This window comes from Pholcus phalangioides, unplaced genomic scaffold (genome assembly GCF_987345545.1).
Source record: "Pholcus phalangioides strain wild (caught in Gottingen) unplaced genomic scaffold, Ppha-v1.0 ptg000009l_1, whole genome shotgun sequence".
NCBI classification, from domain to species: domain Eukaryota; kingdom Metazoa; phylum Arthropoda; class Arachnida; order Araneae; family Pholcidae; genus Pholcus; species Pholcus phalangioides.
This window is the reverse complement of record NW_028301602.1, coordinates 30,754,922-30,777,231: the sequence shown is the minus strand read 5'-3', so window position 1 is coordinate 30,777,231 and position 22,310 is coordinate 30,754,922. Positions and strand designations below refer to the sequence as shown.

General features: G+C 34.6%; 1 protein-coding gene across 1 annotated transcript in view; it reads right to left on the bottom strand.

Annotated features, from left to right (window-relative positions):
* LOC149082798 (alkaline phosphatase-like) overlaps positions 1–17,426 on the bottom strand; it is a 62,242-nt gene extending 44,816 nt beyond the window's left edge. Inside the window, exon 1 of the mRNA XM_089235956.1 lies at positions 17,073–17,426. Coding sequence (XP_089092082.1) covers positions 17,073–17,136 — 64 coding nt within the window. The 5' untranslated portion in view covers positions 17,137–17,426. The remainder of the gene's footprint in view (positions 1–17,072) is intronic.
* Between the last annotated feature and the right edge of the window lie 4,884 nt (positions 17,427–22,310).

Genomic DNA, 22,310 nt, shown 5'->3' with positions numbered 1-22,310 from the left:
TTAATTATTGCAATTTTATTGATATTTTTCAACCTGGTGTACATTTTCACTGTATAATTTCAAATTATTTAAGCCTCCATTATTTTAAAAAAATTCCCGTTCAAAAATAATGAATTTCATTTAAGAAGATATTTGTTTTAATAACGCTCTCCCAATACAACGTACGTTTTCCGAAGAATATGGCGGGTAGCGGTTTTCGTTACGAACGTCGACTATTTTCAGTACCATCGTTGCACCGACTATCAAAATTTGAGTCCTAGAAATGTAAACCTACAACAGTTCAAATATTCAATCATTACACTTCACTCATAGTTGTATAAATAGATGACAACACTAAAAATGCACGCACAATACCAGATACGCAAACAGTACACAACATACACCAGGCACACAAACACACATTTAGGGCACGATTCATTCGATAGCAAATTGCCCGTGTTTGAACGCGTAATAAGCATACTTAAGAAACAAAATTCACGTTAGGTTCACTTGTACACTCACATTCCAACATGCATCAATTCGTTAGAAGTTCCTAAGTGGAATATAAGCGAGGTTTATGTGTGGTTTAATACTAGTAAGTTGCCCGTTGTGATAGACATCCAGTTGTGCCAACTCGGTTTGAAAGAAAGTCCTGGAAGACACTCGTAAATCGAAATATGTACCCAAGAAATCTCAGGTATCGTAGAATAGCAGTTGAATATAACTGTTACGGTAAAGCTGATAAATCCCGTTATTTTACATAATAAACCGGTTGTTATACATAACTGCCGAGCATTTTGGTTTCATAAATTTCCTTAAATTAATCATTTTTACTGGTGATTATGCATAGTACCCAAGTGGCGTTGGCAAATTTAATAAGTACTAAAAATATTATCGTTTTTCCCTGCGATCATACATAATACCCAAACGTAGCGTCGTTGGTAAACATGAAAAATCGTACTGTATTATATACTATACATGATAATTCATACATGCATTGTAACATTATATCGGGTTACGATCAAAAAAATTTTTATAATTATATCGGCGTTCAACTATATCCATCACACATATTAGACTCATTTGGAATTTTATTAATATTTATCACATCCACCAATTATACCAGGGTATTAAAGGTAATCACAGATATAAAGGTGCTAAATTTCAAGAATTTATTAAATTTACCAACGAAACTTGGGCATTATTCATATTCGCCGGGGAAAGCAATAAATTTATCAAACTTACCAGGACGATTGGTAAATACAGTGAAACTCCCCTAGGCGGCCACCCCTATTCCCGCCCCCTTCGCGGCCAGTTTTTCTCGGAACGGACAATAGGCTCCATAGACATAATACAAAAATCCCCCATTCCGCGACCACCTCTGTATGCGGTCAGTGGCCACTTCCTTGTAGATAAGAGTTTTAAAAAGTTTTTTTTTTCTTCCTAGTGCATTCAGAGCTGGTAGTTCTTTTTATATAACCTTATAATCTTTATATACATCAGCATAAATACCTTCTCGGATCAATCGGATTTTCTGTTCATGTGTGATACTATCAGGTTGAAAACATTTGTAAATGGAGATGACAAAGGCTAATGCTCTACGGTTGCTACTAGCTGGTAAGACAGTTCAAAATTTTTCTCCCGGGGTGACAGGGTAAACCAGACAAATATAGTCTATGATCTGTACTGAATAGTGTTAAAGGATGTGGAAATTTTGACTTTGAGGATACTTTCTTCAGGGATTCAGTAGAATAACAGTGAGGGAGTAAAAGAAATGTAATGAAAGAGCATGTATAGTACTTGTTATATAAAGAAAGAACAGATCCCGGATAATACAGATTAAGGAATTGTAATCACATGATCTAATATCTCAAGTTCTGGATATAATACAGTGAAACTTCGATATACATAACCATACCGGACCCAGAAAAAATATTTTCGTAGAGGAATTATCTTTAAATCGACAGTCAAAATTGAAAATTATCATCACTTGAAATCAAATTTATGCTGTTGTTGGCAACTTTTCTAAATTGGCGTTTTCAGTATCACAAAAAAAAAATGCGCTTTTGAGTATTTATTCGCTGCAAAATATTTTAATTGATTAGCTGATAAAAGAAATTCAGTTAGATGTGTATTGCTCCTGCAAAGCGGTTTATTGCAATACATTACGGTATATTGCACAAAAAGTAGCAATACCGAACCCTTCCGGTGATTAGTTGATGCCCGTCACCGATATTATGATTAGACGTCCTCGGAAAAACTGAAACACGTGACATGAGTTAAAAAAATATACTAAAGGATAATCCGAGCAAAAAATGAATAAAAATAGTGAAAGATGTAGCAATTTTTTTCAAATTCCTCTTAAAAAATATTGTTATAGAGGGCTTTATGATACAGGTATCGTTGTATCGAGAGAAGTTTAACATTACAGGCTGTTCCAAACAATATTTGAAAAAAAACCCGTTGTAGAGGGATTTATCGTTATATCGAGTATCGTTGTAGCGAACTTTCACTCTATATGTATCTGTTTTGTGGGCATTGTAAGTAAATTGAGCAGACCAATTTTTTTTGTAACATCGGAAACCGTTATTTTGACACCGTCCCCCCCCCCCCCCGTTTATATGTGCTTTTCCTGTCATACAACCCGTATTTTTGCGGAACGCCGAGTGGCCGTCTTAGAGGAGTTTCACTGTACGTGTAATAACCGATTATGTATAATAATCAGTTTATCACAGTTACAGTAAAAGCTCGTTAAGTCGTCGTTTTTCTTCAAGCCTGTCCAGCTTTCATAGACAGCAATTTTATTAAACCCTCGTTTACTCGTCGCTAATTTCGGTCAACTCGTTACCATGAAAAAGTTTGAGAACAGATAACTTCTATGGATTCCTTTAAAAAAATAACAGCATTGTCATGTGCTTAAAAGTCACCATAAAAGCCTTATGCACCAAAACGGAACAGTTCAAGTAAAGAAAGTTTCGCTGAGGAAGTTCATTTTTGCCGACTAAGGTTTGGGACTGTTCGAACTAGACCCGATTCCTTCATGGGGAATTATAGCTTATATTATTGTTATATTTAGGGCTTTTCCAAAGTTGACGTCTTCTAATGTGTGCTTTTCCCTACCCCCGGGCCCTCCATAAGTCCCTCAAAGTGGACTCTGTGTTCGAGATTGCCTTGTAGTTAGTATGTGAAAGATTACCTTGGTAAATTTTACCAAGATTACCTTGTAGTTGTTCCATGATGGACTACCGATAAAGATTTAAAACACTGAAATTAAATTTCATGTATATGTAAAATTAATGTGCAATAGTTCTGTTGTGAAGGAAAGCTAACTATTGTAACAGTTGCTCTGATTCGTCTAAATTAAAAATTGCCAGTATAAATAAAAGTGTACCCAGTATATTTTAACCCAATAAGTTAAGTAATAAGAGCTCTAAAAAAAGTAAAAATGTCAATTCTTTTCTTTTGAAATGTATAAATTTTCGTAATATTGCAATTCTAACTCATATTTTAATAAATGCTATATTACTTAAAATTCATGCGATTTTCACAATATTACACATTGAACCTGCTGGCTCTTCGCTTAAGTCGTCACAATTTTTCGATAACATGACTTACCGAGGTTTTACTGTATATATTAAGATCTATCCCAAATGCAGACATCCATAATCCCGAGGGATCCGTAATCCTGTCACATCGGATAATTTTTTTTTTCAATCGGGGACTTTTGATGCCTTTCTTTAAATAAATTTTGTGTGTGTGTGTGTGTGGTTTTTTTTCAATGTGCATCAGTCTTTCTATAATCACTTATTGACGGTGTTCACTGCGGTTTTCGGGCTTCTGGGAAACAGTGATGTGTCTCAATGAATGTGATAAGTCAGAAAGTCAGCTTTAATCAAAAAAAAAAACCTCTTCATTTCATTCGGTTCTATAAAGTTGACTCCTTCGTGTTTTAAAAACTGGCGTTTTGTCAAACGCTCGTTTTTTTGTTTTTTTTTTTCCTTGTAATTAATATCTAGGTGAATTTCCGAGCATGTCGAAAACGTCAATTGATGTGACAGATATAAGCTGCATCTGGAAACACATGATGCTTCTGTCTAATACACGAGAAAGTTAAGCTTTTCGAAAACAAGTTGGAACGCGGAACACCGGTACGAGTAATACGTGGAAAACACATGGAATCGGATAAATCTAACACATTCAAGATCTTCAGAGATAAATAAATAAATATATATATATATATTTTATCTCTCCGAGAAATAATTACAAACAACGTAATTAGTTACTGTATGTAAATTAGAAATTATGGTTTCAATTGCGTTATCTGTTACTATACGTATTTATATTTATTGCTTTCTTGATTTTTTTTCAAAGGAAAATTTTAATTAAAGAGCTCAAATGGGTATATTACTGTTTAAATATGATAACTTGAGGAAACAAACAAAAGTTGATCCATAATGCGGAAGACCCCACGATTCGGTATCACCTAGATCCCGAGAAATCCCGATTTGGGAGATCCTACTTAATTATTAAAATTTTAAATTTACTATTTCGAAACTCAGGTTTATTTAGCGAGTATTTTGAAAAAAACATTGGAGTAAATTCAAATACGTACTCAAGAACTCTCAGTCATTATAAAATAGCACTTGAATGTAACTACCAATTTTCTCTCTGGACATGTTCAATAAGAAATTGTAAATCATAATAAGTTTTTAAGTAACATTATATAAATTCTATTCGAAGCTTATATAATTGAAAAATTATTTTCACGAAAAATAATAACACATCGCATTTCTTATGTAAATTGGATGAATAAATAATTTGTGGCAATTGACCAGCTTCCGAAAATAATCACAGTTTATCTAATAAAAAAACATTAAGAGAGATGATATCGGTATAAAATGATTATTCGGAATATTAATTAATCCTTCCTCATATAGTGAAAATATTCTCAGAATTATATTTGCGCGAATAATCTCTCAATTTAAATTTCACAATGTCGTAAAAACTTTTTCTCGCATTTTCACACACGCGTGTCAATTCACACGAAATATCAGCGTATTTGGCACGTATAATATCCTCATAAAACCGATCTGTGCAGATGAATACCGATCTCCTTCCATTATTATTATTATCATTATTATCGTCATTATATAGCTCTTTCACAACAAACAAATTACCAGAGTTTTTGAACCTCTCAAAATGGCATTTGTCCAAGATACAAAAGATGAGGCGCAACCTCCAAAGAAAAACAACGCCAGCTGCAAACAAAAGAACAACACACAAAAAGAAAGAAGCAGAAGCAAAATCAACGACCCCTTGGAAAACAACAATTCATTTTCTACGGTAATGTATCAACAAGATAAAGTACGGATGACACTAGCGAGTTATATTTTGTAAAAAGGAAAAATAAATACTATACATATATATTTCAGAATGATGAAAAATACTTGTGTGCGAATGGGATTTGTGTACACTGGAGTTCAGAGATCGTGGGTACTCAACCCACTAAAGTTAATGTTTCGTGCAAGTGCTGTGGCTGCAGATATTTTATACGTACAATATCATGTAGAATAGAGGAGTACATATAATATACTATAGGGATAAGATGACATAAGCGATAAAATAACGCATAAGAAACATTTTTAGAGCTATTCCAAACAGCCGCTATGTTCAAAACATTTTTTTTTTCAAATATACAGAGAGGGGTGATTCCATAATTCCCCACTGGTGCATTTCACTGGCGTTGATCTTTGGGTAGGGTGATCAGATGAGGTATCAGAGAAACCGGGACACATCCTGGAATTTCCTAATTTAAAACTAAGACAAAACGCGGAATCCATTAATAAAAACCGGAACATTTTAGAACCTCTTTCTCAAGGGACATTACAATATAAAATTGCAAACTTGCAGTGCATTACGAAAATGTTATCACACTGCTTCTACGCAGAGGTGCCACAATAAGTAGGGCTATGGTAGGGCTATGAATGTCGGACGTCCCGTATATACGGGATTGAAAGGCGTACACGATGCACGTGAAGGAGGGGTTTCTTTCTATTGCATCAAAGTTTTACCAAACTTTATACCAAAATTTTCAATTAGTTTCACTAAGAGAAATCCTTTCTTTTCGCGATCATTTTTCTAATTTCAAGATATTTTATGATGATACGGCATTTGATTTTTTGAGATTTCACTTCCATTGAAAAATGTTAGCCCCCCCCCCCCTCTTCCTATTGACTCTACAGAGAACAAAAACACAGACAGAATTTAAATTTTCTCGTCGCTGCCTAGCCCGGAAGACCTAGCCTGGTGACTTACAGACTGCATTTGCTAGCTATGAAGGGGGTTATAGACAAGTTTGTGCATGTTTGTGTAGATGTGAAGTGCCTGTAAGTTAATTTAAAGAAAAAAACACAAACATATACAGTCCGATAAATGCTACCATCAGATTACTACAACATACAAAGATCTTCTATGCATACTTCATCAAAACGCTACTCCATGCAATAGAGTTGATCAGCAAAATCAATAGTCAGAAAATGCGTATTATGTGATAAATACAAGTATTCTAATGGATACAAAAATGAAATCACTTATGTACAATTCACTAAAATGTTACATAATGCATTAATGAGAAAATAATAATAATAAAAAAAAATCTAACATGCAAAAGAAGTAACAGAATAATAGAATATTCAACAGGGTGGGCAAAAAGTCCGTAGAAACTTTAAAAATTCATAAAATCCGTTAAAATAACCGAAATAAAAAACGGTTTGCAGGGTTAGCATCGCTAAAGTCACGGGGATGTTTTTATAGGGGAAAATAACGCAAAAACAGCCGATAGGTGGTGCTTACGTACACAAGTCAAAGAAAATGTACGCAAATAACGAAAATAATACCTCCAAATCGTTATGACAGCAGTACGTGTTCCACATGACCACCACCACCACCACCACAGGGGATAACACATTGCAGGCGAGTCACGAATCCAGCAACGGCATTCAGCATCCCTGTTCAGATACACGAATTACAACGGTGAACTGATTGTGGATTAGGAGCGCAAGTTCTTATAACCGTCTCATTGGCATGTTTCCACCGAAGTCACTCGTACCAGCAGCACCTATTGACAGTTTTTTTGTGTTTTTTTTCCTGTCTTAAAAAATTTCCCGTGACCTAACGATGCTAACCCTGCAAACCGTTTTTTATGTCGGTTATTTTTCCGGTTTTTATTCATTTTTAAAGTTGCTACGGACTTTTTGCCCCCCACCCTGTATGATGTCGTGTGTGAGTTTTTTGTGCTGCCATCTATATTTCAAATTGTGATGAAGTGTAGTGATTGAATGTTTGTACCCTGTAGGAATGTTACGCTCTGTGGCAAGAATGTTTAACCGGCAGTTCGGCTCGCATTCGTGCCTTTAAGTTGGTAACCACAAAAAACCAATTTAAGCCGGCTGCCAATATGGAAAAGGTGTAGGTTCGAACCTGAGCCTTCGCGATGCGGGGCTCACTAACTCTGACCATTCAACCGCCACAGCAGCCATAAGTCCGTTTTTTCCCCCCACCTTTTGTCCCACATTTCAATTCAAATCATCCAATTTATATCTCAACGAATATTGCACTCAGAATCGTGGAATGTTTGTTTCATTGGCCTCAGGAGAGTCAACATTTATATTTTAATAACTATATAACGCCTTGTGCAATATGAATGCCGTATCTGTGAGCGCAACACATCCAATATATTTGGATAATATTTGTAATTGAAAGTTTGCTTCTAGTTTGGCAGTAGAATGCAGAAAGGGGAATTATGGAATCACCCTGTATGTTTAGCTTCCGTTGGATTGTTACGGGATAATATATTTTTTCGGTACAAAAGAGAAATGCTTAAATTTCAGTGTTTGAATTTTTTTTAATAGAGGCCGTATAAAAATTTTATGTTTTGTATTTTCCCTAATAATAATTCTTGTATTTTCCCTAATAATAATTCTTGTATTTTCCCTAATAATAATTTCTGTATTGTTCCAATACCACAAAACAATTCTACTTACTCTCTTTGCTGAGCATTTTTCCTACTCAAATTTCAAAATAAACCGTAAAAGTTTCTTTCTTTTCGGGAGTTTTTTGGTAAAACATTCCGTATACCTTTTGTATTAAATTCGTATTTTTAAAAGGTAAATTTTGTTCAAAAATTCCAGAAATTTCCTGCGAATCATTGCTTTTTATAATAAGGAATGTTCTGTTATGAATGCGTGTAAATTTGCATGTATATTGCTATTGTTTTACCATTTTCTCCAGTTTATTGTCGCGATTTATTCGGGTTTAAATTTTCTACTATGGAAATATAAAAGAAATTCCGATTTCGTTTCGAAATTATCCGTATTTTCTGAGGAGAAATAATTTACTTGCACTGTTTGAGTAGTGTCTAGCTCTCGTGTTTTCTAACTAGAACATCTGCTATAGGTTCACGGATAGGATTCATTAGGAAAAAGATTAATAATGAACTTTCTCATGTACACAATCGTTTTGTGAGCTTTTGGATTATCTTGAGCTTATTTGTTACTTTCCTTATTGGATGTTTACATTAAACATACCGTTATTGTACTTACCGACGAGATTATTATTTGGTATTATTTAGGAGTATCGAAATGAATGTTGGAAACAAAGATTCTTTCAATATGAATCTATATTTTATACATTATTTAGGGGTTTTTTTTTAAAGAGAGATAGAAATACTTTGTAAATAAATTGTAAAGAAATATTTTAGCTATCCATTGTAACAATGAATACGCAGTCACAAATGTCATTTAGACGATCAATAGGAAATATTAAATAATGATATTTTTGATCACAGAACTGCAAATTATATGTTAAACGTTCACGCAATACTTGTATTTACTGGCTATGAAATTTATTATTTTTTATGTTTTATCATTATTATATTTGATGTTTTTATACATAGTCCAGACACAGTCAGCCCCGCTTATTCAGAAAGCGGATAACGGATCCTCCGGCATATCAAAATTTCTCGCATTAAGACAATGTTAAAGTTCCCCGATTCATATCATAATATCAACGACTTTTCCCAGCTTAATCGAACATTACGCTTCACATGTCAACTGTTACTATACATCAACCACATTACACATGATGTTTTTACTGAATGAAACATTTGGAATTAATAGTAAATATGTTATTAAGTTAAGATAAATGCATTTGAGAGTAGTTGCTGGCCTAGTTGTCTTTAATACGGACATTTAATTATTTTATTTTTGTTCTCCGTTCATCCAATAGAGGACGCTAACTTTCGTAATGAAAAGTAAAGATCTTAGGTATTGTGCGATCATCGTAATTGAATGTAATTTTCATTTTATTTCTTTGTTCTATTTATTCGAAAAGAATTATTGATATTGATACTTCATCAGTTTCAATATACAAACTGTACTAACGTTGTGAAATGGCAATTTTACCGCATAATCGGATATTTTGTGCTGAAATTGTTGATATCCGATTAAAAGTGGAGCCGACTGTATTTGTAAAAACTGCCACGCCTACTAACCAAGATACAGACGTTTCTTTTAAAAATTTCAATTTCTTTCACATATTTTTGGATTTTTACATGAGGAGCTTTCAACGAAATTTTACATAACCAGCGGAACACTGTAACAAGGGACTCTGACATCGTGAATTCGCTCGGGCCTCATATACTACGGACGCACAAGACTTTCCGACAGACGCGACTTAGCTAGAAGTTCTCTGGAGGAATGTTTACGAGGTGCAGGTACGGTGTAGTGGTATATTTTATTGCTTATGAAAAGCACATTACATTGAAATCCGAACTGAAAACAAATGTTCCTTGAGATTTGAGTATTTAAAACAAATAAATTTTAACTACGCATGCACGATAGTTTTGACTTTGTATAATTTCTTTGCCAACTCTATGTGGAGCACACAGAAATTTCATTTGAATATTGTGAAAAACAGGAAATTTCGATTATCTTAAAGTAGATGGGGGGGGGGGGGAAGGCTCAAAAATTCACATCGGGGTGCAATCAAACTTGGAGAAAATAATGTAATCAAACAATTTGTTAAAAGGAAGTTCTTACGTTAGGATAAAATTGCAAAATTTGTTGTATAAGAGTTCATTATATCGGTGTAAGTAAAAATTGTTTTAATATTTGTTTGTTTTGCGTGGTCCGATTTCAGAATTCTCCTAACAGGAGTAGATTATAGGAGTTATTTCGGTGGTGTTTGGAACAATCAAAGTTCATTATACCCGGTTCAGACTCTGGTTCGCAAATAAGATCATCTAAATTACAAATCTTATCACTGCAATGGGGCCGATTTATCATATTTACTAATACGAAATGATTATTATGCATTATAACTGGTAAAGTTTCTGAATTTAGTACGAGATTCGTCATATTTACCAACGACGTTTGTGTATTATGTATAATCACCGGCAAAAGTGGGGAAATTTATCAAACTTACTATAATGGTTGGTGATTATGCATAATAACCTGATTAATCACATTTACGTAACATACATCCAAATATACACAGAACTATGGAGGGCTAATACATTTACCTCCCCAACAAAAAAAAATTACTGTTGACATTAAAAGGAGGAATTGTCATATTCAATAAATAATCAAACCATATTGCCTGTACACGAGAAAAGATTCTTCTGGCATTTTTCATATCATTAATTCACCCGGAGACCAAACAAAAACTCAAGTAATGTTTTCTACGCTGAGAAGATCAGGGATTGAACATGGATCGATATTATGATGGACAAGAAATGGACTAAAGCAGAAAAGTATAATGCATTTTCTGTATAAGATAAAGCGAAAAAAAAGGCACATAGGAGAGAGCACAAATAAACTGATGAAGCAAACAGAGCTCTCGGTGTTTCCTTTCTGTTATTCTTTATCGGAATCCTATATTCGGGATGCGGATACATTCCTCAAATGAATGGAGGCAAATCTATTCTCACATCAGTGGAGTATTCAAAGACTCTACGCCACTGATACTAGATGGACACGCGCGAATGATAAAAAAAATGCACCATTCGCAAATACTCAACCAAAAATATACACATTTTATTCTACATAGTTGAGTGCAATGAATTCGATATAATTTCAAAATACGATAACTAACATGCATTTTACGAATTATTTATATAGTTTTAATACAATTTTGTAACTGAAGTCTAATTAAATTTCCGTAGTAGCTGGTCAATGAAAACATTTAATTTTATAGTATGAGAATTCAAAAATTAATGAATGGGTCTTGACTTGGTTAATTACAATAAAAGTCCGTTATCACGACAGTTTACGAACACTAGAAAAAATTTTCGTTATAACGGACTTCTCGTTATAGGCGAATTTTCATTTTTAGTCAGGTTATAGAATAGTAGAAAGATGTTACTTTAATATGCATTAAAACGGCTTTCAGATTGTTTCTTTCTGATATACTATTGAATGAACAGAACTTTAGACATGAAATTGATTTTTGGAGTCACATGAGTTGATTCTCTAAGATATTTTTGCCGAGAAATTCGCATTGTCATAGTTGTGCAACTGAACAATTAAAAGTATCAGTTATCATAGTGCTGCTCACTTTCATAACTACATGGAATCGTCAGCATTTTCCCGATAATCGTAGTTTTTTAATCACAAATTTCCCAGTCATTTGGAAATGACTTCAACCCTTAACCCTTTCTCCGACTCCGTGTATCTAGTCTGGGCACACCAAAAAATTCCTTTTTCAAACATTGAAAATGAGCGATAAATAAAATGAAAATTAGTTTAGAGGATTACTTTGAACCTTCTTTATCAACACTAGATAACAGCACCACACAAGCCGGTGTTTTCACCCTGAAATTTGCAACCCGATTTTTTTTCTTAATATAGTTTGGATCACAAAGAAGCTAGTTATATTTTCGAATGTAATTTTACTTCATTACATTTATTTTATGGATGATTTTTGAGGCTATGTCCGGCTTCTTTAATGCCTTGTATAACTGATACAAATTGAGATAGTTCTTTTTAATGATTTTTTTCAGGGCTTTACATGTCCTCAACTATGAAAACAATCATCAGATCTAAAAGATGAGCATTTAAGGGTTAAACTGCAAGTGCTGGTGATCTCTCAGTCACTGGGAGAGACAAAAGTCTAATGAAAAAACATCACATACCACATGTATATAGTGGGGAAGCCCAAAAATAGTAAAAAAACGTAAATAATAAGACATTTTTCTACGTCCATTCTTCGTTTGAAGTACCCTAGTGTAATTTTTACTAGCAGCATGTGTCATGATAAGAGTCATCATCTTCAATTCTTGAAGAGAAAGATACTTTTAAGAATTATATTGACGTTATATGGAATGTTTCCTAATTTTAAACCCGATTTATCGAATATATTTTGCACCTTTAACATTAGCTATTTCACAATCACTTGCAAAACATTAGTTGCAACTTGATTCTTGTTTTATAAGCAGTTCTCGTTAATACGCACTTTACTATGTTTATGACGTAAGCTTTTCCAATCACAGTGAATATACGTCATATATCATTCTCGTTAGGGAATACGTGCACTAGTCATTTCACTTATTAGCTTTTCAATTCACACAGTAATTGTCCAGCTATCAGGTGAGACGTTTTGTCACGAGCAAAACAAGACTATAATGTTGCAGGATCCGTGATATCAGGTGTTTACGTGATCGATCATGTGATCAGCGGAACTACATACTATCCATCACTTCGAGAATGCTTCTTACTAATAATAATTAGTTCGCAAATAGTAAATGTGACAATATGAGTAATGGGATCCATGCCGGCTAATTTGTGCATATGCTATGAGTATGTACTCATATAATGCGCACTAATTGGAGTGGATTTTGTGTCTGCGTGTTTCCTGGAGCAATTCAGAATCATGCTTCAATTCCGGAATGCTCATAATTTACATCCTAATGCACAGATATTTGAACGCTCTCACTTTATTAACATGAAATCATATAAATGGTTCCTCCTCTTCGAAATACCTTTTTGTGGAAAAAGTATTGATAAACAGTAAAATTCAGAAGAAAGTTCATACCACGCGAGAAGATCGAAGTTAGTGTGTACGATTTTTGTAATTTATTATACTCGACGAAAAGTAAATTTCTCGTATTTACTAAAAATCTATCGATACATTCAGGGTCCCCCTACAACATAAGGCGGATAGGGGTCCGGACCAGGATTCTAAAAATTGACGTTAATTTTTTAGAAGTCCTGACCTAGGGTTCTTCCCAAACATCATGACCCGGGGTGTTGCCGCTTAAGAGTGCCGTCTTAACGCGTGGGCCCTACCGGGCATGGTCCAGGGAGCCTCAAGAGAAGAGAGGGGTGTCACGCAAAAATTCAGATATGGTTGAAATTTTTGAGAGTGAGCACATGTAAATTTACCGAGGAAGCCATCAGAAAAATCAAATGGCTGGAGGGCCTATGATGATCTTTAGACAGCCCTTCCAGGGGAGCGGGGGAGGGGAGCCCATTAAAATTCTTGGTCCAGACATCGGATAAAAACAACCGGCCATCAGTGTTCAAACACGAATATGTGAGCATTTAATTTATAAAATTTTCTTTTAATTAATTTTTCACATGGTTTTTTATCAATTATTTCATTCCCATGTAATTTATAATTTGAAAGTTTATATGATACAGCCTATCTGAGAAAATTGGAGTATCCTCTATCTCGGGATTCCCAATCTGTGATCTGCAGATACTTTCTGGGGGTTCATTTACATTTCCCAGAGGCTTTATGGACACTTCAAGAATAGAAAACACCAGAAAATTTAGTAAACAAATAAACAATAAGAAACTAAATAGGCTCCACCATAGAAATTGATTGTAAAAAAGTTTACATTGAGCCATAAAGTTTGGAAACCATTACTCTAGTAGCTATTCAAATTGAAAATATATACATAGAGAGAGAGAGAGAGACGGGAATATATTAAAAATATTGATACAGCGTTAAAAGCACAGTTACACACATAGGTGGAGATAGACTTGGAAGTCTGGGGGAGAGCACGGTCATTATTGCTGGGGGGGGGGAGATGATGATGTCAATTTATATATACACATATACATTCGACTAGTCGACTTCATTTTATTAGACACATATAAATACATTAGACTGGCTGTCACCTTTGACGCTGGGGGGGGGGGGGGGTAATGCCCCCCGTATCTCCGCCCATAGTTATTAAATTGAGAAATGATTTTGGGGATGTTTTACGGCTGTATTGTGATAGCAAATGAGAAGCTTCTCATAGAAAACTTAAAAACTCACCCTTTGGATTCAGTCAATTTCACTATTTCTCCGAATGGCTTAGTAGATGTGTTGAACGCACACTAAAAACGTATCAAACTACATAACATCAGTTGATAGTACACCTAATTTGTTTCAAAGTTTCTGTATTGCTAATGTAATTTCTAAATAACTTAATAGTTGGATTTATTTAAATTTTGCGTGTTGCTGATCTTTTCTTCTCAACAAAAAAAACGTTAGAAATTGTATTTAATGCAATATCTGAATTTTTATATAAATCGCGCTTCTCTGTTGTACAGTATGATGTATTTTATCCGTTCATTATATTTTGTTGCTCTTACTTATTTTATTAGCATTTACCTACAAGGGGCATATTTTCCACTTGACTCTTTCTTAAATCTTTGTTTTTCGTCTTTCCCATATTTTTTTTATTGATATAACAATAAAATATCTGGATATAAAAAAAATTGGACTTCGATCTCAATGCAAAATATGAGAATTCATAAAAAGAATAACTGAATACTGTAGAGTAGAACCTCTCGATAACGGACAAACATGGGACCAAATATTTTGCCCGTTAACGGGGATTGTCCTCTAATGGGGAGGTATAATATACAGCGGAATCTCGTTTATACGACTTTCACATTTATACTACATTTGGCTTAGGTCATAATTGGTTCCTATATATTTTAAGCTTGTTTCAATCTCCAGTTTTGCTTGTTTTCCTAGAAACTCTAGCCGGATAGTACTTGTTGATGCTTCCCAAATACAAATGCAAAGACCACAGCAGGTAAACTGCCCAACGAACTGGCTCCAAAAGAAAAGTATGCAAAAATATGGATGTCAAAAATGTATACGTAGTACACGAAAACTGTTGTTTTCACAGTGGAGACAATAAACTTGGGTCTCGTCTTCTGAATCATCCCTCAAACTCAATTTGAAACAGGAAGTTCTGTATCACCAATTTTCATTAAATATACTTGTATTCCCCAATGCCGAAAAGCTTGATTAATGCATTTATTCAAATATTTTTGAATATGGTCACTCAGCTAAAATGTTATGTCTGACTGACTGAAATGGGACATTGTAGGAGGTAACGGAGTCTGATAAATGTGTCATTGTTCTTTCTGTAAAGGGTACGGCTCCGTACAAGCTGGGATCTCTATTTGGAAATTTTGGCTAAGGGAAGTTTGTGTTGTATGTGAGGTGAAAAAGTGTATGAGTGTAAGTGTTGTGTGTGGGAAAAAAGTTATGAATAGAAACATAATTTAAGACATCAAAAATTCGTTTCGTCAAATAAACCAATCTAAATTATAAACTTTTTCTGCAAACTTTAATCGAATTGATCAAGTCTATTACCTCAACTAAAATTTTTAACGGTGATTAACAATTTATCGATTAACCGATCCGATTAATCGAACCAGCCCTAATTTTAATGTTAAAATGCATTTGTTTCTCAATCTGAAATTGATACACCGGTAGTTATGCATAATCACCAGTTGTCTCAATGTGTGAAGAAAGTTCATTAAAATTTCACTATATTTAACACTTTTACCGATGATAATGCATAATTCACAAATAAGGTTGGGATGTCTGATAAATATAGAAAAACTTATAGCCTCTCTTCTCTTCAAATCAATTAATGATTTTTACCCGTACATTATATGTACACTACACGTACTTTACAATAAAATTAAATTAAAATAAGTGTAAAAAATATTCTTAACAACATCCAACATCATCAGCCTTGTAATGTTGGCTTGGCTTTCTTCACACATATCAGCAAACAAAACCAACAATGCCATTCGAATTCGTCATCCTGGACCATAGTTATGGTCAGTTAATTAAGTAATTTATTGACGATTTATCATATTCACTATATGTATCAAAAAAAAAAAATACGATTTATCATGTATTTTCTATATTTATCAATACGATTTATCATGTATTTACTATATTTATCAATACGATTTATTATGTATTTACTATATTTATCAATACGATTTATCATATTTACTCACGAGCTTGGGATTAAACATAATCCTAGTTATTAATGATTAATTCTTTGTTTATGATCATTTCAAAAATGAATAAATTAGAGATTGAAAAAAAATTGCCTGATTTTACAGTCCTCTATCAAGAGTACATTTTAATGTATTTCAATTCCCGTTAACGGGGATTGAAATACATTAAAGCCCTATTCCACGGGACCGGGGATCAGAAAAGTGTTGGTTAACGGTGAGTGTCCGTTAGGGGAGGTTCTTCTGTATTCAGAAACTTCTCACGAATACCATCTAGCAATGGAGAATTTCATAATTGCAATCATATACAATAAATTAACCATCACTATAACTATTTGAATTCGAAACGCATGGAAGAAGGAATGTAGGGTAAGATACAACATGTATTCATGGGTATATGAGTGGAAAATTCAAATGTTGATAAAATATATTTCTAGAGGAAAACCGGATAAAAATTATCACAAAAATAAAATGGAATGTATGATAATGATATATATGTATAAATTAAAATATCTGAAAAACCGTCACAATATTCTCCAATATTTATCACATATATGTAGAGAAAGAAGCATTTGTTAATACAGTATACACGAAAAATACGATTTTTCCCATATATATTGTAATATTTATCATGTGAGAGTAATATATTCAACGTTCAGCAAATTTATATTTTGAAACTAACTATTCATTCATTACTAGATTTCAAGATTTCTAAATGTTTCGTGTTATTTTACAGCCCCCAATGTTAAATATATCCAATAACATTCTTACCTTGACCATATACTCCAGCACAAGATATCACAATGCAAAAAAGTAACTGAAAGTGAACCTCCATTATTATTTTTGTTCCAGATACATATATATATAAATATCAATCAAGTTTGGAATATTCCAATATTCAAAATTTACGGCACTTCACTTCGAAGGTTAATAATTTCAAAAGAGAATTAATCCATTTTTGCGGAGAACATTGCGAGGGAAATCCACACAGCATGAAAATTGCATCAAAGGAAAAACTTTCACGAGTTTGAATATTATTTCCGCTTTGACGTTACCATACACACAAACTGTATTGAAGATGATTTCAGCGCGACTTTTCGCTTTTTAAAAGATATTATATTGTGTGGGAGTCACAGGAGATTTTCGGCGATTCCCTGTGTTAAAATATCGTGCCAACGTTGGCGACGTTTTCCAGATGCTAGTTGTTACATCGTGTTGATCTTGCTGTTCCTCGGTCCATTACTTGATGAACACTCGGCTGCGAACGGAACGGGAGATTTGAGAAACCAACATTACAGTCATACGGAATTTGTTTACCGAATATTAAATATTTATAAAAGTAAATTCCAAAAGACTAAAAGTGATTGGATTTTTTCACGATAATCTCCCCGTTTTGTCAGTAAAATTTCGTCAACTCTGCCCCCAACACATATTGGTAGGATCAGAGACGTACGCGGATGGGGGGGGGGCGGCGCATAGGATCAAAAAATTATTTTTTGATGCAAAATATATTTAAAGAAAACTAAATTTTTTCGGAAGAAAATACCTTTATATCTTATTATAATTAATTTATGTTAATTTCAGTGCTATTTGAAGGCTAATAACTCAAAACTTCCTTTTAAAAAATTCATTGCGATCTTCCCTCTAAGACATGTATGCTAAACCCATGACCCGCAGACCAAATGTGGCCCTCAAGAGTAATCTGATACGGCCAGCCAACTCAAACTTAATTTTGTGAAACTAAACTAAGAGGTACATTTACAGACTTAAGTTACCAGTGGCACAGTCCCAGAACACTTAAGCGGTCGATGACACATTTAGAGATCCCTTAAGTGACATGTGGCACCGTTTTAGAGCACTTAAGCGGCCCCCAGTGCAGTTCTAAATCACTCAAGTTACCCGCGGCACATTCCCAGATTACTTAACTGATCCGCGGCATAACTACGGATCATTCGAGTTACGCGTGGCACAGTTTCAGGGCACTTTAACGGCGCGCGATGCATTTATAGAGCACTTAAGTGGCCAGCGACACATTTCCCGATCACTAGAAGGATACGCGAAACATTTGGAGATCGCTAAAGTGGTCCTGTAGAGGACTTTTCAATAGGGAGAATGTTAGTTCAGGTACCCACACAAACTAGCGAAAGTTTTTTCTCGTTTTTGACCCACCGACTAAGATGGCATTAAAAACATTTCATATTTTTTTATAAAGGGTGGCTGATGACGTAAGCATCATTCAAACCCCCTCCCCTTTGCCATTAAAAATGTGCAAACCCGAAACACCCTCCCACCCTATCGATGCTGACGTAATACTTGAATGGTCCCTTATCGATTACGCTATGTAACAAACCAAAAAAAAAAAAAAACCCTTTTTCTTCTTCCTTTGATAAAATTTGTTATTTCTGCGTTTGCTTTTCCTGAATAATCATGAAAAAAAAAAAGATGATTATTCACCCTCAAGCTTTACTTTTGATGTAAGGCAGGGGTTCTTAACCTATTTCCGCTGCGACCTAAAATCAGCAACAACAAAAAACTTCGCCCTCATGGAAAATGTTTGTTTTCGAAATTAGTGAAAAAAGTGATTCAATAAGTGCATTTATAACAGGACTGTGAGAATATTTATACGACCCGTCTTGGAAGCTCCTGGGAGTCAACTTTGTGTCTTGACTCATGGCTCGAGAATCGCTGGCTTTAAGTGGTTTTGTACGACCCATCTTGGAAGCCCTGCTAATAAAGTTTTAGGTGTGACCCTAGAATCCCTAACTGTAACTGAATTTGTACGACCAAGTCCCTGCGAATCGAGTTTGGGTCGTGATCCATTGCTCGAGCTCCTGGCCGTTAGTGGATTAAAACGACCGGCTTGACACATAGCTCGAGCTCCTGCCCGTTATTGGATTAAACATTAAAACACCCGGTCGTGACCCATAGCTCGAGCTCCTGGCAAGCCAACCACCCCGGGGAACTACCTGCATGGGAAGGACGAAGTGCTGGGTCCTCGTGGCCGTTAGTGGGTATATAATTCATCTTCCCGTTTTCGCTCCCAAAACTGAGTGCCATATTTCCGATGTTCTCCATTATATACATAGATACTCCAAGTCTAGAATAATCCTCTGGTGTAGGGGCTCTTTCAGGTAAGGGAGCGATTACGCTATAAACGTTTTATAAAACTTGGTCACATTCGAGCAAATGGGACATATATATTTATTGGTTTCATTCGTCATGTTTTATAAAAGAAGTTAAATAAAACTTTTGTGGTGTAATATCGACCAAAGCACACATGCTTTCTTTGAAATTTTCTAGATGAGCTGTGGGGAGTGTCACTTGGACACAGAATTGACACACTGCGTCACTTGGAAAGGCATTTTGGGCTTTCTATTTTCTATTTTTGTGTAGATTTTTGTCTTCCCACAGCTCCAGAGGTGAGATTTTTGGTCCAGCGGTTAACACATTAAGCATGGGGAGGGGGGACACGTAAATAACAAGAACAATTTAAGCATCAAACAGATATATTCCAAGCTTCTTTATCTTTGGCCAGGGCTACACAATAAAATGTAGCCCTGGCCAAAAAGAAAAGTTCTTTTATAATGCTTTGATAAAAGTTTGATAAAAGTTATTTTATAATGCTTTGATAAAAGTTTGATAAAAGTTATTTTATAATGCTTTGATAAAAGTTTGATAAAAGTTATTTTATAAAGCTTGAAAAATTCTACCAATTAGCGCATCTATTACATTGGAGCAAATGGGAGCAACAGGCTTATTTGTTGCTGTTTTTTTCAAGTTTTATAAAAGATCTTTTATCAAAATTTTATAGTGTAATTCCGACACATTCACTCACAAAAAACGTAGGGAATTTGTTTTAGGGGTGGCTTAATACCGCTGATTTTTTTTTATCTAGGACAAGCACAAACTATTTAATGTGACCAATTTGTATGTATAATGATGGCGTTAATACTTTTTGAAAATCAGTCATGTGAAATGAGCAGTGTTAAGCGTATTTTGTGAAAAATTTTAATATAACAATAGTGATATATAAACACGCATAGTGACACAATGCCGAATAAAGAGAAGCCGTAATTCTGAAATTATAGCATTTAATTATATATATATATATCCACAGTTTTGGCTCTTAAATCAGTTTTTTTTTTGTTTCAGCAATTTGGCCTTTTTGATCATTGATTATCAACGATTGGCCGCATGTCCCGCTATAGTATCAATGAAATATGGTCACAACTGGGTATGCATGATTTTTGAAGTAAATAACTAAATAAGTGGCAATTCGGGGAAAAAACTCATATATATATATTTATTTATTTATTTATTTATATATATATTCTATATTGCCTTAGAAATCATAGTCCTGCTTTTCAGGTATTCCCCCCCCCCCCCAAGATTATATGTATACAAAATATTCGCTCTTTTAATCGCAAAAGCCAAGTTTAAAGCATAAAATTATGCTTTAAACTTTGAGTCTTTAAAACTATCTTTAAAATGTTCAGTCTTTTCACCAAAGACAAAAATCGTCTGCTAAATCAAGGACAAAATCGTGCCGCATAGTACAGTCTACGCGTGTCTTAACGACCTCCCCCCCCCCCCTCCATCGCTCCATGGGAAACGGACGCTATATTGGGAATCGTTATATTGAAAAGAAAACATATAGGAGTCCTTACATGAAAACATTTGGGATACATCCGACCAGTCGTTGTAATGGAGTGGTCGCTATGACGTGGGTTCGTTATAACGAGCAGTTAACTGCATACAACCTTTGTTTTTTAATAATGATCTAGAAAAATTTCGAAATGAAAAACTCTAAACTGTAACTAATAACCATAATAAACAAATTATGTACTAACAGTGAAGGCTTTTAAATGTATTAAATGTTGAATAATTTCCTTCCGAATCAATACGGATGTCAAACTCATGTAAAAATTAATATTGAAATTTCAATGACAGCGCAATTAATTTTCCGTCGGATTATTGACAGTCTCTTGTTTTAGCTTTTCTCGATAAAGGAATTAAATAACGTTATTAATAATTCCCTTCCCCTAGTGCTTAAATCCCCAAAGGCTCTGATCCGAAGCTGAGATTTTAAGAACCTAATTGCTTTTTTATACAACGATCATACATTTATCAAGTAAAATCTTTCTTTACTAAATATTTATTCAAGTCTATAAAAACAATTATTCAAAATGCCTTTGTGTATTGAAAATTTTATTTAAACTTGGTTTTATAAGAAACAGAGACGTTTCTTATAAAAACTGTTATAATCTTTCCTGTTATAAAATAATAATAAGTAATGATATAATTTTCACCTACCTCGTTGGTCAATTTGCCTGTTGTGGCTCCTGAGTTTGTATAAGTGAATCTTATATTTGAATATCAATATATATTGTCAGAGGGTTCTATAGACGTCTACGCACCCTAAAATAGAGCCCTCCCCGCACTCCTTGTTTAATGGACCGACAAACTCAGAGGGTTGTTAGGTTAGTAGGCATCAAGAGAGGAACGAAAATTGCAATGGAACATGGTGTCGCAAACCACGTTGAAAGGGTGAAAATCATGAAAAACGCATGTAGGTTTCGACGTCACGCTGGAACGACAAAAAGTACAACAATAACTACAAAAAATATTTATTTTATTAATTATTACAAGAGTTGTTGTGTGGAGGTGTCGGCCGCTGACGTCATTGCACAGTCTACAACACGTAAGAACGATTCCCGGGCACGCTCGAAGATTCCAGGTATTATGCTTTTGATGTCTGTCGCAGCGACGAGAATCCGCGCAATGAGATCCCTCGTTGACGTAAGGGACGCTGCTTACGTCAGACATGGTAAGTGAACCCACGAACGCATTCAGCAATCTACTGACATCCACCTTTCGTCTTCTCTGGACTCAGAGCCTGCATGCGTTTTTCGCGATTTTCACCCTCTCAACGTGGTTTTTGACACCATGTTCCATTGCAATTTTTGTTCCTCTTGATGGCTACTAACAACACAACCCTCTGTGTTTGTC